Source organism: Ceratotherium simum, chromosome 25, assembly GCF_057802395.1.
Source record: "Ceratotherium simum simum isolate JZ-2026a chromosome 25, ASM5780239v1, whole genome shotgun sequence".
NCBI lineage: Eukaryota > Metazoa > Chordata > Mammalia > Perissodactyla > Rhinocerotidae > Ceratotherium > Ceratotherium simum.
Window position 1 is genome coordinate 9,666,022 of NC_141924.1, and position 13,997 is coordinate 9,680,018.

Here is a 13,997-nt window from a genome sequence, read left to right on the forward strand (position 1 = left end):
CACGTGGCTGACACTGTCATCTAGGTCTCAGCTCTAATGTCATCTCCTCAGAGGTCTTCTAAAACCAGTCCAAGGTAGCTCTCCACCCTCATCACACTACTCAATTTTTTTGCAGCACATATCACATTATCTCAAATTATTTTGTTTTCTTATTATTTGTACTCCATTATTATGTAGATGCCATAAAAATTGGTATTTTTTGTTTAATAGTATCATCACCAGTGGCTAAAACTGTGACTTGCACAAAGTAGGCATTCCATAATTATATACAGAGTACATAAATGTGTAATTTTCAAAATGTTTAACTATATGTTGTATAGTAGTAAACTTTAAGTGGTCAAAGATACCATCTTCTCATATGACTCACCACTGGCACGCAGAAAGCTTGTATATTAGGCTACTTCCTCCAGGAAGCCTTCCCTGACACCCCAAAGTCTGGGCTAGGTGTCTCTCATATGATTGCTTAGCATTCAGTACTTCCTCCATCATAGCCTTTACTATATTGTAATTGAGTTACTTGTTTGTATCTCCTACTGAACTGTAAATCTCTTGATTCAAATAAACAAATGTGTCAATTGCTTGAGTACTTTTTTCACATAGTTCACAATTTTTCATTTTTCCAAACCAAAACATGGAAGAACTGAGAAGTAAGTTATTAAGGCTCAGTAACCTAGAGGTCATATTATGCAAGGGGCATGCTGTGGCCATCAACAACAGGTTCCACTGGTTTATGAGGCCTTGTCTGAGGCTTCCAGAGGGTTCAGGATGGTCTGGTATCACTCTGGCCTAGCTCCATTTGGAAGGTCTAGTCTCTACCCAAACCCCAGAATGACACCATAATGCAGCCCTCTCTGACATAAGCTTGTAACTCTGCTTGCCACATAATCAGTATCCTGATGTCTCCTAGCAGTGGCCCATGGAAATAACACTGTCTTCAATGTAAAAATATGCCTATTACAGTCACTGCCTCTACCACCACCACCAGCAGAGCCTGAGCTGAGGAAACCACGGTTCTCACTACCCAGAGCATCCCTTTCCAATAATCTGTGAAAACATGGTGGATTACTATGAAGTTCTAGGAGTGCAGAGATATGCTTCACCTGAGGACATTAAAAAGGCTTATCGTAAAGTGGCACTTAAATGGCACCCTGATAAAAATCCAGAAAATAAAGAAGAAGCTGAGAGAAAATTCAAAGAAGTAGCTGAGGCATATGAGGTATTATCAAATGATAAAAAACGGGACACTTACGATAAATATGGCAAAGAAGGATTAAACGGCGGAGTCGAAAGTCATTTTGATGCTTCTTTTGAGTATGGCTTCACATTCCGTAAGCCAGATGATGTCTTTAAAGAAATTTTTGGTGAAAGGGACCCATTTTCATTTCATTTCTTTGAAGACTCACTTGAGGACCTTTTAAACAGTCCCAGAAGCTCCTACGGAAGCAGAAACAGAGGTGCAAGATCCTTTTTCTCTACCTCCAGTGAATATCCAATTTTTGAGACATTTTCTTCATGTGATACAGGATATATACCATATGGTTTACTGGGTCATGAGGGCCTTAATTCATTCTCTTCCCTGGCATTTGATGATAGTGGGATGGGCAACTATGTATCTGTAACAACTTTAGGTAAAATTGTTAACGGCAGAAATACCAATACAAAAAGAATTATTGAGAACGATCAAGAAAGAGAAGTTGAAGACGATGGTGAGTTGAAGTCTTTCCTTATAAATGGTGTGGCAGATGAAGAGGGCTTTGCAGAAGAATGCAGCTGGAGAAGACAGTCATTCAACAATTATTCACCAAAGTCCTACAGCCCCAAACATGTATGTCAATATACTTTTGTGGACAATGATGAGCAAGGAATACCTTGGGTCACAAGCAACTGGGATCCCTCTATGTTCTCAGCAGGATTCAAAGAAGGTAGTAAAAGGAAAAAAAAGAAGCATAAAGAGGTGCAGAAGAAGAAGTCAACCAAAAGGAATCATTAAATTGACTCTTCAGACACATTATGTTAATATAACATTTGAACATGACACTTGGCGTGTTTTGGTTAATCAGAGTTTTGTAGATAACATTTGTTTAATATTATACTAAGATTATGTTTTTAACATGTTTATAAGGATTGTGGATATTTGGTCAGTGGTTTTCAGATTAGGTATGTCAGAAAAAGATGAGTTTGTGGTGACAGTGATGTTAAGAATTTGGAAAACAGAAAAGATTATTTTACTTTTTGTTTTTGAGCTAAATGTTTACATATCAGTTTTTCTTTAGTAGAGTTTACAATCTATTTCATCCCTTTTATCAAGTTAAAACTGCTATACAAACTTCTGAAATATGTATAGCATTAGGAGTTAAAAATGTATTAAGATCCACAGGTTCAGACTATATAATTATTCATGAAATGACTTTTTTCCAAGAGGCAGAGCATTTGACACATAACTTAAAGACACTATACATTAAAAATTAAAGTATAAAGTATTTTCTTTTAAGTTAAAAACAGTCAGACTTATATTTGCACACCCATGTTCATAGCAGCACTTATTCACAATAGCCAAGAGGTGGAACCAACCCAAATACCAATTGATGGATGAATGGATAAATAAAATATTTATATACAAACAGTGGAATATCATTCAGACTTAAAAAGGAAGGAAATCTTGCTACATGCTATAACATGGATGAACTTTAAGACATTATGCTAAGTAAAATGAGGCAGACATACACAAATACTTTATGATTCTACTTATATGAGGTATCTAAAGTCAAATTCATAGAAACAAGAAGTAGAATCGTGGTTACCAGGGTCTGGGGTGAGGGGGGAAGGGAGAGTTGTTGTTAATGGGTATAGTTTCAGATTTGCAGGATGACAAAGTTCTGGAGCTCTGTTTCACAACTGTATATTTAAAAATGATTAACATGGTATATTTTATGTTATATGTATTTAACCACAATTGAAGAAAAAAAGCCAGACTTACTCTGAATTCCTCAGAGCAATCTGGCTATATCACATGTGGTAGGCCATCAGTGAATCACTCCAGATAGGAAACTTTCTATTTTCTTTTTCAGTATGCACACAGGATCACAAATATATTACTCTAAAATACTATCTTTAGCCATTATATGGGGGCCAGCCCCGTGGCATAGCAGTTAAGTGCGCTCGCGCTCCACTGCTGGCAGCCTGGGTTCAGATCCCGGGTGTGCATCGATGCACCGCTTGTCAGGCCATGCTGTGGCAGCGTCCCATATAAAGTGGAGGAAGATAGGCACGGATGTTAGCCCAGGGCCAGTCTTCCTCAGCAAAAAAACAGGATGACTGGCATGGATGTTAGCTAAGGGCTGATCTTCCTCACAAAAAAGAAAAGAAAAGAAAAGAATAAAAGACTATCTTTGGCCATTATAATTTAGGGTTATGATGGAAGAAAAATAGATGGGTTACAGATACATCAGATATTGAGCAAGTAGTTTGAGCTAAATGTTTGCTTCTTTTAATTAACTTAGTTTAATTTCAACACAATTACTTCTTAGCTTCTTGTAATTATTTCATTTTCAAAATATCCTGCTTTTGAGTCTATTATTTTTATTCATTCAACAGTATTTTTGAGTACCTACTGTTTCTCAGGTAGTGTTCTGGGTACCTGGGATACAGTAATGAACAAACAGCAAATATCTTAGCTGTCACAGAGCTTACAAACTGGAGAGAGACAATAAACAAATATTAAGTAAAATGTAATGTTAGTCACAGGTGCTAAGGAAAAAAAATAAAGTAGGGGAAGAGGATAGAAGTTCTGGAGTATGAGGGTTGAAATTTTAGGTAAGGGAGCTGGGGAAAAGGGATGGTTACATCTGAGTAAAGATCTAAAGAGAAGGAGTTAGCCACGTGGATACTTGGTGAAAGAGAATTCCAGGAAGAAGGAATAGCAAGTGAAATGTCCCTAAGGCAGACAGTGTTTGAGCAACATGGAGGAGATTGGTGTGGCCGATTAAGAGAGCAAGTAGGGGCCAGCCCCGTGACTTAGCTGTTAAGTGCGTGCGCTCTGATGTTGGCGGCCCAGGTTCGGATCCCAGGCGTGCACCAACGCACCTCTTGTCCAGCCACGCTGAGGCGGCGTCCCACATACAGCAACTAGAAGGATGTGCAACTATGACATACAACTATCTACCGGGGCTTTGGGGAGAAAAAGGGGAAAAAAAGGAGGAGGATTGGCAATAGATGTTAGCTCAGAGCTGGTCTTCCTCAGCTAAAAGAGGAAGATTGGCATGGATGTTAGCTCAGGGCTGATCTTCCTCACAAAAAAAAAAAAAAAAAAAAAACAAAGAGAGCAAGTAGATGAAGTAAGAAAGGAGATCAGATTACGCAGGGACTGCTAGAGAACAGTATGGACTTTGTTATTATATGTGGGACAGGAAGCCACTGGAGGCTTTGAGCAGAAAAGTGACATAATCCAACATATTTAAAAGGGCCCACTATGGCTGCTGTCATTGAAAACAGACTCAGAGCAGACAGGGGTAGAAGCAGGGAAATCAGGCTATCACCATAATCCAACATATTTAAAAGGGCCCACTATGGCTGCTGTCATTGAAAACAGACTCAAAGCAAACAGGGGTAGAAGCAAGGAAATCAGGCTATGACCATAATCCAGGCAAAAGATTGTAGCAGCTTGGTCCAGGGTGGTGGAGGTGGGGGTGGTAAAGAGTGATCAAATTCTAGATATATTCTAAAGGGAGGGCCAAACAGAATTTGCTGACAGACTGGATACTGGGTATGATGGAAGTCAAGATTTTTGGCCTCAGCAACTAGAAGAAGGGAGTTACCATTAATCTGAGATAGGACTGCAGGTGTTAAGTTTTGGACGTGCTACATTTGAGATGCCTTGCATCCTGCATGTTCTCTTGTCATTGAATTCTTCCCTTTTTTTAAGCAAAAAGATGTACTGATCATATTATTTTAATTTTTTATCTCTTAGAAATGTAATTACTGTAAATTTTAATGTGACTAAAAGATGAGAGCAAATAATCTAGCAGCACTTAAACCCAATCTACCTTTGGCAAAATACAGTTCAGGGGTATTTAGCAATGCAACAAATTTGGAAACCAGAAAAAATTATAAGATTTACTATTTTAAAATGACTGCTGTAGTAAAGCGTGAGCTTTTGTTTTGTTTTGTTTGATTTTTAGTGGGTAGGTGGGTAGGGAGGAATGGTCATTCATTCTATAGGAGGGACGGGGACAATTAGCATTTAAAGCTTATTTTCAGAAAATAAAATCATAAAAGCTTAGGGTATTTTAAATGCTACTTATATAAAATGTGGTATTTAGTAGAGTTTATCTGTCCTCATGTAGGTGGGACTAATCAAGAGTTGAAAAAAATGCAATTTTCCAACAAAAGCAAAAACCAGTATCTCTGAAAATTTAAGAATGCCATCACTTGCCTTTAAGTCCATTTTTCCACCCTTAAAAGATAACTAAAAATTCAGACTTAATCTTACCCAATAGCTTAAAATTATTCAATAGTTTCCCATTGCCTAAGGAAAAAGCTCACTGTTTCTTTCTTTTTTTTTTGGTGAGGAAGATTAGCCCTGAGCTAACATCTGTTGCCAATCCTCTTCTTTTTGCTGAGGAAGATCGGCCCTCGGCTAACATCCGTGCCCATTTCCTCTACTTTATATATAGGACGCCTGCCACAGCATGGCTTGATAAGTGGTGCGTAGGTCTGCACCCACGATCCGAACCTGCAACCCTGGGCCACCCAAGTGGAGCGTGCAAACTTAACCACTACACTACTGGGCCAGCCCTCATTGTTTCTTAACATAATATACAAGGCCCTCCATAAGCCAGCCACCAGCTTTCTTCCCAACTTGATTTTCTACCACCGCTTCCTACACATCTTATGCTGGAGACCAGCTTTTTCCAAAAGTTGTTCCACGGAATACCAGTTCAAGACTCACCACAGAAAAAGGGCTCCATAGTCAAACACATTTTGCAAATTACTACCAAATACATTTGCTTCTCAGAGACTTAGAGTTAGTCTATTATGGGCACTATGAAATGCAGCATTCCCCATACTTATTTGACCACAGAATCATTCTGGTGCTAACACCTACTAATATGCCCAGGAACATGTTTCAAAAAAGCTCCTCCAGGCTTACTACTGATTGCATATCTTTGTACCAGTCATTCTGTTTCTGAGTTCTGGGCCTTTACATGTTCCCTTTGCCAGGATATCTCCATTACTCTAGTCTGCTTAGTCAAAGCCTTCTTTCAGGTCTCAAATCTTACCTCCTAATCTTTAAAGGCATGCCCACATTTCCTCTTTGCTCCTCCCTGCTCCTGGAAAATATCTATCACTTTTTCTTTCTCCCCACCACTGGACCTCTATTACTAAATTTAGTATGTTATATTACAACTACTTGCTTTTTTGTCTGTTTCCTGTGATGGTAGAAATTTTTTCTGCTCAGTGCTCATATGTGGTGCTCAACTAACGTTTGTTGAATGAATTAACTGCAAACAGGCTTTTAAAACATTATTCTTGAGCCAGCCCAGATGGCCCAGCAGTTAAAAGTGTGGTATGCTCCACTTTGGCGGCACAGGTTCGGTTCCCGAGCGAGAATCCTGTCTGTCAGTAGCCATGCTGTGGCGGCAGCTCACAGAGAAAAACTAAGACTTACAACTAGAATATACAACTATGTAGTGGGGCTTTGGGAAGGGGAAAAAAAAGAGAGAAAGAGGAAGATAGGCAACAGATGTTAGCTCAGGGCAAATCTTTCCCAGGAAAAAAAAAATCATTCTCTACTTATTCTTTAATATTTTCAATATTTCCCTTCCCCATCTCAGACTTATATTTATCTTAAATGATTTAGATTTTTTAAATACAACATACTTATGCATCATTAGTGCTTCATTTTGCTTTTTGTCAGATGACTAGATGGTGTTAATTACTGCACATTCCAACAAATGAAATCACACTCCTAATTAGGTTAACCTTTAGCTAGTCAAAACATTTTCACTTTAGGATCATGTAACTCACAGATGAGCAAGTCTCCTATGGTACTCAATACCCTGTACCCAGAGCCTTTCTAAAGAAGGGCAACCAAGAGCACTACAGACATTCAAAGTTCTATTTATGAGTACCACAAGTGAGTGAAATTTTCAAATTCTTAAACTTAGTAAAATCCCAGAAAAACGTAATATTTACAACCCATTTCTGCCTTTCTTGAGCTCCCCTGTCACTTGAGACAAGACTCTATTACCAGCCTTCGCTGTACTGTCATTTATCTACTGCTTGTCTATCACTCTGACTAGACTATGAGCAACTCCAGAGAAGTGGAGATTCATCCACAATGATTACTAATTCAAAAGATATTGAACGAAGATACATTCTTTCTGGCTAAATAAAAAGTTCCCAAAGGACTCTCCTAAGCCAGAGTAAGACCTAGGGTGGTATAACAAAAAAAACCACTAAACAGCAACCATACAACTGAAATTCCTGACTTGCTACTTGTGATCCTGTGTTAGTTTCAGTTCCTCATCAGCAAAATGAGAATATCTGCCCTAACTTATTGGACTTCTGAAGATCCAAGGAGATCACTCATTCATTCAAAAGCCTATATATTCTATGATGTTAATATACAGGTGATTAAATTTATTTATTCTATTTAGGCAAAATGAAGCATAATGAATATTTCTTTCAAAGATCTTCGTGTGTATAATGCAGTATCTAGGCCTAAACCTTGATTAATCAGGTTTTACACAAAGCCTCAACAAATCCAAAAAAAGCCACAAGCAAAGGATGGTTTCAGCTCTAAATCATAGGTTGTGGCCTCTCTAAGACTGACTAACTGCACATCTATTCACCTACTCCCATGGAGAGGGAAAGCTTTCTGTAGCTTTACTATTAGAACCGAAGAGCAAGTTCTGTGCACAACACAACGGCTACTTTTCATCTTCTTTTATTTTTTAGAGTAAGGAGTAAGTCTTGATATAACTACCATTCCATTTTCAATAAATTCAAGTATATCAACATAAGAAATATACGCCAGACATAGTTTTGATGTTAAATACCATATGCTCTGGTTCACACATTGTTCACATATCCGCCCCCAAAAACTGAAATACGATCCAATGGCAGATCCGCCTGCAAGGTAGGCGGATTCAGCTTTCACTGATCAAGCTTTATGTTGACCAGATTAATTGCTCGATAGAGTATACCGTATAAAATGGTCTCCCTTATTCTTGGACTCGTTCATCTTGCCTTTACAAACAGCGCTTTCACACATAAAAAGCCCCGAGAATATTTCCAAACAGCCTCTTCCGAGAGGAACTGCTCAAAGGATTTGTGTTACTAAACATAACATTTCTTGTACATTTTGGAGCCAGCTCTCAACTCTTTGAAAACACAAAAATAGGATTTTAGGTTAACCGAACAGAAACAAGAGCTACTTGATGCGAGACACTTTGTCACCTAAGCAAGTTGTCACCTAAGCAAGTGGCAAGTTGTCACCTAAGCAAGTGTGACAACTGACAACTTCTATGAGTCTGAGTAACTTTGAAGACAGCCCCTCTGGGATGGCACACACGTTTCTCTCTGCAGTCACTTCGCTTCCCAGAATACCTCAACAGTAGAGCGAACACAGGGCCCACCCTTTTCCGGGAGCAGCAGGTAAAAAAGAAATCCGAGGAGCACGCAGAGGGTTTGGGAGTGGAGGCCCCAGGAGAAGGGTCCGCCGAACCCGGGATCGCCTGAGACCAACTCGGATCCCTCTCGGGCGCCTCAGGCTTCTGAGAGAGCAAGAGCCGGAGGGGACACTGTAGAAGGTGAGTCTAACCTGAGAGGCTGCTGGCGCTTGCTACACCGGGAACCAGCTTAGTTGCTGAGAGTAACCAGCGCATGACCGACTGGCTCACGCGTCAGGAAAGGCAGAAAGAAAACAGCGGGAGAAGCTGCCACCCGCCAGGCTGCGTCGCCAGGAAACCGGGCCAAACGCCCCTCCCCTTCCGGCTGGGCGTTTGGCGGCCCCTTTTGGCGCCGCACGCCGGGCTTTCCTCCCACGGCGGCGCAGGATACTGACGTCACGCCCAGAGCTGTGACCGCAGCTCCCGCCGAACGGCCCTTTTGGCGTCATGACGTCGTGCTCCACTTAAAGCCCACGCTCACAAAATGTCGGACTCTAAATACTCCCTGCAGGGGCTGATACCTCCCGCCTCCTCGAAACCACCATGTAGGGGGTTGATCCTGGCAGGGAACTGGTTCAGAGTTAAGAATACTGTATAAGAATGCGTGCGCAGAGAGGCAGGCAACAGGACGAACAGCCATGCTTCCAGAAGGTTCTAGCCAGTGCGCAGAAGCAGAGATAGAGGGAGTGGGAATAAACAGGCGAAGGACCCGGGGTCACCAGACCGTTGGGTGGGAGGAGCCAGCGGCCGGGGAGGTTCTAGTCTGTTCTGCCTCGCGGCAGCCGCCCCCTTCTGCGCGGTCACGCTGAGCTAGCGCCCGGGCCCGGAATCTGGCTGCCGACTCCGAACCATGGACCCGCGTAAAGTGAGCGAGCTTCGGGCCTTCGTGAAAATGTGTAAGCAGGACCCGAGCGTTCTGCACACCGAGGACCTGCGCTTCCTGAGGGAGTGGGTGGAGAGGTGAGAGCCGGGCCTGAGGAACGTTGTGGGTGGGAAAGGGGACGGCGGAGGGGAAGCTGGGCTGGGGCGGGGTGCGGGGAGCGAGGGCCAGCGGAGTCGCCGCCTCTTTGTGGCTCGCTCCCAGGCTAGGAAAGGGAGGCGACTTCAGGGGCTAATGGAGGATCGGGAGGCTTAGACAGTACTGAGGCGGGAAGGAGGAGGTGGAGCTGGATTCCCTGCACCCTGAGGTCGCCAGGCGTCTGTCCTGGCGAAATATAAATGCAGACGATTGCGGGGACTTGGGTACTGTGGACGTGAGGAGCGGGGAGAGCTGCAAGACTTAGCTTTCGCGTGGAGTTTTCTTTAAATCTCTGCTGTCTTGCTTAGGTCGCAGTGACACGTAGCAGATCCTTTATGCATTATTCCTTTAACGTTGTAATAATGATGTTATTGTTTAATGAGTTATAATAAAACTGGTAACTATTTGATTATAACTTGCAGCCATTCTAACTGCGTGGAATTATTTTGGGAATTACTTACTATGCCTCCGCAGTGGCAGTCACTCCAAACACTTTAAGAAAAGTGATTTTTCAAGAATCGGCACGTTACAATGATCTATTCTTGTTACCCTTAAAACTAGAGTACTTCGCTACGTGCACGGAATTAATTGAACAGGCACTGTGCCAGATCTAGGAAACAGTGTAAGTATAGTCTATTTAGGGATATAGTTGAATAAATGCAGAAATTAGTTTTGATATTTACCATGTAATAGAGATGCATATTGGAGGGGAACTTATGGGAGAAAGGGAGATGTTCCCTAAGATGATTTTTAAAAATCGCTACTACTGGTGGGGAATTTAAAAGAGATAACATAAAAATTGCACCTCGGGGGCCAGCCCGGTGGCGCAAGTGGTTAAGTGCACGCATTCCGCTGTGGCGGCCCGGGGTTAGCTGGCTCGGAACCGCGGGCGCGCAACGAGGCACCGCTTGTCAAGCCATGCTGTGGTGGCGTCCCATATAAAGTGGAGGAAGAGGGGCATGGATGTTAGCCAGGGGCCAGTCTTCCTCAGCAAAAAAAGAGGAGGATTGGCAGATGTTAGCACGGGGCTGATCTTGCTCACACACACACACAAAAAAATTGTACCTCATTGTGATAAATAGTGACAGTGCAAAGTAATGTGAGTCCTAAGAGGTACTACCCTAAACATTGATGCATTGATGTTTGTTTTAGTAACATTTTCATGGGGAAAGATGAACCCATTATTACGAAATATTTGAAAGACTATTTTTTCCAATAAGCTAGTTCTAAGGAAGAAACTTTAAACTCTACGGTTGTGTATGGTGGTATAATAATTTTTATCCTCTAAGGAGTTTCTCAATCTTTCTTTTCCCCATCAGTTTTCTAGCTACTGTAGTGTAAGATTTTTGCTCATGTTATATAGGTAAAATTCTGAGAACACTTACAATTAATGTAGTAGCTTAATAACTATTGTTAACGGTAGTTAGCAAGAATACCATTTTTGCAAATTCCTTGCTTTTCAACAGAAAAACCCACAAGTTATTGTTAGGTAAATTTCAGGACTGCGAATTGAGGCCTAGATTTTAGTCTTTTTCTCTTCTGAATAGCTTGATAATCCAAATGCCTTGCTTAAGATATTTGTATGCCTTTATTCTCTTGTATCTACTCATTACAGGAAAGAGCCTACAATTAAATTGTTCCTAAAATTCCAGGAATTACCTGGCACCAAGAGTGAACGTTATACTGAGTGGATACAATGTTTTGTTCCACTCCTAGAGAGGAAGAGGGGACGCTGTGAAGAAAAAGTTAAAACGGATCTAAGAACAGTGTAATTTGAGCTGGAGTGATTATGGCTGTGTGGAGAATTCCAATTTAAAGTTGAGAAAATATTGTCAGGCATCATTTCCCAAGAAATAGCCATGTATCTTACTTTAACGTTTCCTATAGGTAATTGCAGTTTTATTTTCTGGATACATTTATATTTTTCTTGCGGCATCCTAAATTGTTGATTTAAGTATGGGATGGAGCACCTTGGCCCATGTAGGGGTCTTATTCTCAATTTAAATTGAGATATCAATGTAGAAGCTTTTGCTATCTCTATTTCAGTCTAAATTTAACCATAGGTTATTGTAGTCTCTGAGGCCTTTGCTCAAGGTGTGTCAATTCCTCTCTTGTCTGCTTTCATGTCAGTCTTTTTAAAGCAATTCAAAATTATAGGAGATTGGGCTGAATGTGGAGATTTCCAGGTCCAGGAATTAATATTACTAGACCTAATCCTACTATTAGGGTTCCTCAAATTGAAACCATTTTAGAGTTCTCCTCTCCTCCATACTAAATTCGTTACAGATACCCAGGCTTAGAAGTTGAAGAACAGTCTATTTGTGTATTTGCCATAATTTCTACCATTGTGTTTAGCTTGAAATTTTATTCAATGTTAAGAATTTATTAGCTTAACAAACTTTTGTTTTATAATGTAAATTTATTTATTTATTTATTTTGTGAGGAAGATCTGCCCTGCGCTAACATCCATGCCAATCCTCCTCTTTTTGCTGAGGAAGACCCGCCCTGAGCTAGCATCTATTGCCAATCCCCCCGTTTTTTTTTTCCTTTTTCTCCCCAAAGCCCCAGTAGATAGTTGTATGTCATAGTTGCACATCCTTCTAGTTGCTGTATGTGGGATGCCGCCTCAGCATGGCCGGACAAGTGATGCATTGGAGCGTGCCTGGGATCTGAACCCGGGCCGCCAGTAGCTGAGGGACTGCTAAGCCATGGGGCTGGCCCTTAACAAACTTTTAAATTGGACAAAGGGAAATACGAAGAAAAAAATTGGGGGCCCAGTAGTCAGTGGGGATCCAGGGAGACTACCATCTTTTCAACAAATAAGTTTTGGGGTATTTTTGTTTTACTAGGGGGAGAAGCATTGCCTGACACTATTTTCTTCCATTTAACAACTTTGTGTCTTATATGTGCTTTAATCATTTCATTTTATGGTAATTTATGATCAAAGGAAGTATCTTTGTATTCTAATCTCCAGCACAGTGCATGACACATGGCTTTTCAGTAGATATTTTAAATGAAGTGAACATTTAAATGACGGATGCATTTCTACCCTCAACAAATTTAAAACATAGCACCCAGGTTTTTTGTACATGTGAATAAGTAACTATTGCACAAAGCAGATTGAATATTACCAAATTAAGAGAATTATAAATGAAGTCTTGTGTGATCCCATATGAGGAAGGTCTCTGCACTAGTCCTAGTTGATTACATAAAAGTCTATACTGGCTGTGTCCAATTTGGAGTTTTTGGCAGGGAACTAGCTTGTTTTAAATCTTGGAAGCATTAAATGAAATTTCTGTAACACCTATCAATTGGTGTTACCTTCCAGTAGTTAACTAGAATTGGAATTTGAGAAACTCTTAAGTCTAGCTCATGAATAAACCCTCCTGTGTTCCCCCTCAAGCTTTAAAATTTTTTATTTTGTTGAAACAATTTCTAGCCTCCAGAAAAATTGCAAGTACAACAGAAAGAACTTTTTTCCTGAACTATTTCCAACATTGTGCCCCCAACACCACTGAGTGTGTATGTCCTACAAACAAGGACAGTCTCTATACTACAACCATCAAACTCAGGAAACTAATACTGATACATTAATACTGTCTAATCCTCAGAATTACATGTTGCATTTCGTTGTCATGTCTCTTATTCGCTTTCGTTTTGAAACAGTTCTTCAGTCCTTCCCTGGCTTGCATGACCTTGGCAATTTTGAATATTATGGGCCAATTATTTTATGGAATTTCCCTCAATTTGGGTTTATCTGATCTTTCCTTAGGGTTAGATGTAGTTTAATATATTTCTTGGCAGGATTATCACTTCCCAAAGTTTTAACATAAGTTAGATTTTTACGACTGTTTTTGGACATCATCCTGAATACATTGCTGGATGCTGTATTTTGAAACTTAGGAAAAATACAGCTTAAGAAACCCTGTGTCTTCATTAAAATTTAACTGCAAAGAACTAGTGTTTGATTACTCTCTTTTCTTTGGAACAGAATTTTTAAAAATTTTGTTGTGCTTATATGTCTGTCCCTTATCATTAAATCTTTTTACTTTGCTGAGTTGCAAACTAAGATGTTTTGGATCATCTAATAATTTATTTGGCGTATGGGAGCCATTTTTCCTTATTAAGGGTACTTGAGTAACTGAAGATTTTTTTGTAACTATCACATTAAACAGAATGGGAAAAGTGTGCACATTTTTGTTAATTGAATGGTAATTAATAAGAAATTCCAAACTTTGTTTCTTATTACATTTGCTATTTTACATTTATACTTTTGCTTTGTTTTGGCTTCATCAAAAGATAACCTT

At 40.3% G+C, this 13,997-nt stretch overlaps 3 protein-coding genes across 6 annotated transcripts in view; 2 read left to right on the top strand and 1 right to left on the bottom strand.

Annotated features, from left to right (window-relative positions):
• The window catches only part of XPNPEP3 (X-prolyl aminopeptidase 3), a 60,240-nt gene extending 51,267 nt beyond the window's left edge, over nt 1-8,973 (bottom strand). For 3 of the 4 annotated variants that reach the window (XM_087448881.1, XM_004437894.3, XM_087448876.1), the window contains exon 1: nt 8,825-8,973. In XM_087448881.1, coding sequence (XP_087305007.1) covers nt 8,825-8,888 — 64 coding nt within the window. In that variant the 5' untranslated portion in view covers nt 8,889-8,973. Of the gene's footprint in view, nt 1-1,249; nt 1,435-8,824 lie in introns of all 4 variants that reach the window. The other variant, XM_087448877.1, reaches the window with a different exon arrangement.
• On the top strand, nt 1,055-1,990 carry DNAJB7 (DnaJ heat shock protein family (Hsp40) member B7). Its single transcript, XM_004437896.3, has one exon. It carries the CDS (start codon nt 1,055-1,057, stop codon nt 1,988-1,990), a length of 936 nt encoding a protein of 311 aa, XP_004437953.1.
• A 454-nt stretch (nt 8,974-9,427) lies between the features above and the next one.
• Nucleotides 9,428-13,997, top strand: part of ST13 (ST13 Hsp70 interacting protein) — a 30,512-nt gene continuing 25,942 nt past the window's right edge. Inside the window, exon 1 of the mRNA XM_004437893.3 lies at nt 9,428-9,632. Coding sequence (XP_004437950.1) covers nt 9,523-9,632 — 110 coding nt within the window. The 5' untranslated portion in view covers nt 9,428-9,522. The remainder of the gene's footprint in view (nt 9,633-13,997) is intronic.

What these genes read in the sequence shown, in the direction of transcription:
- DNAJB7 (XM_004437896.3), top strand. Translation starts at nt 1,055, where the DNA reads ATGGTGGATTACTATGAAGTTCTAGGAGTGCAGAGATATGCTTCACCT.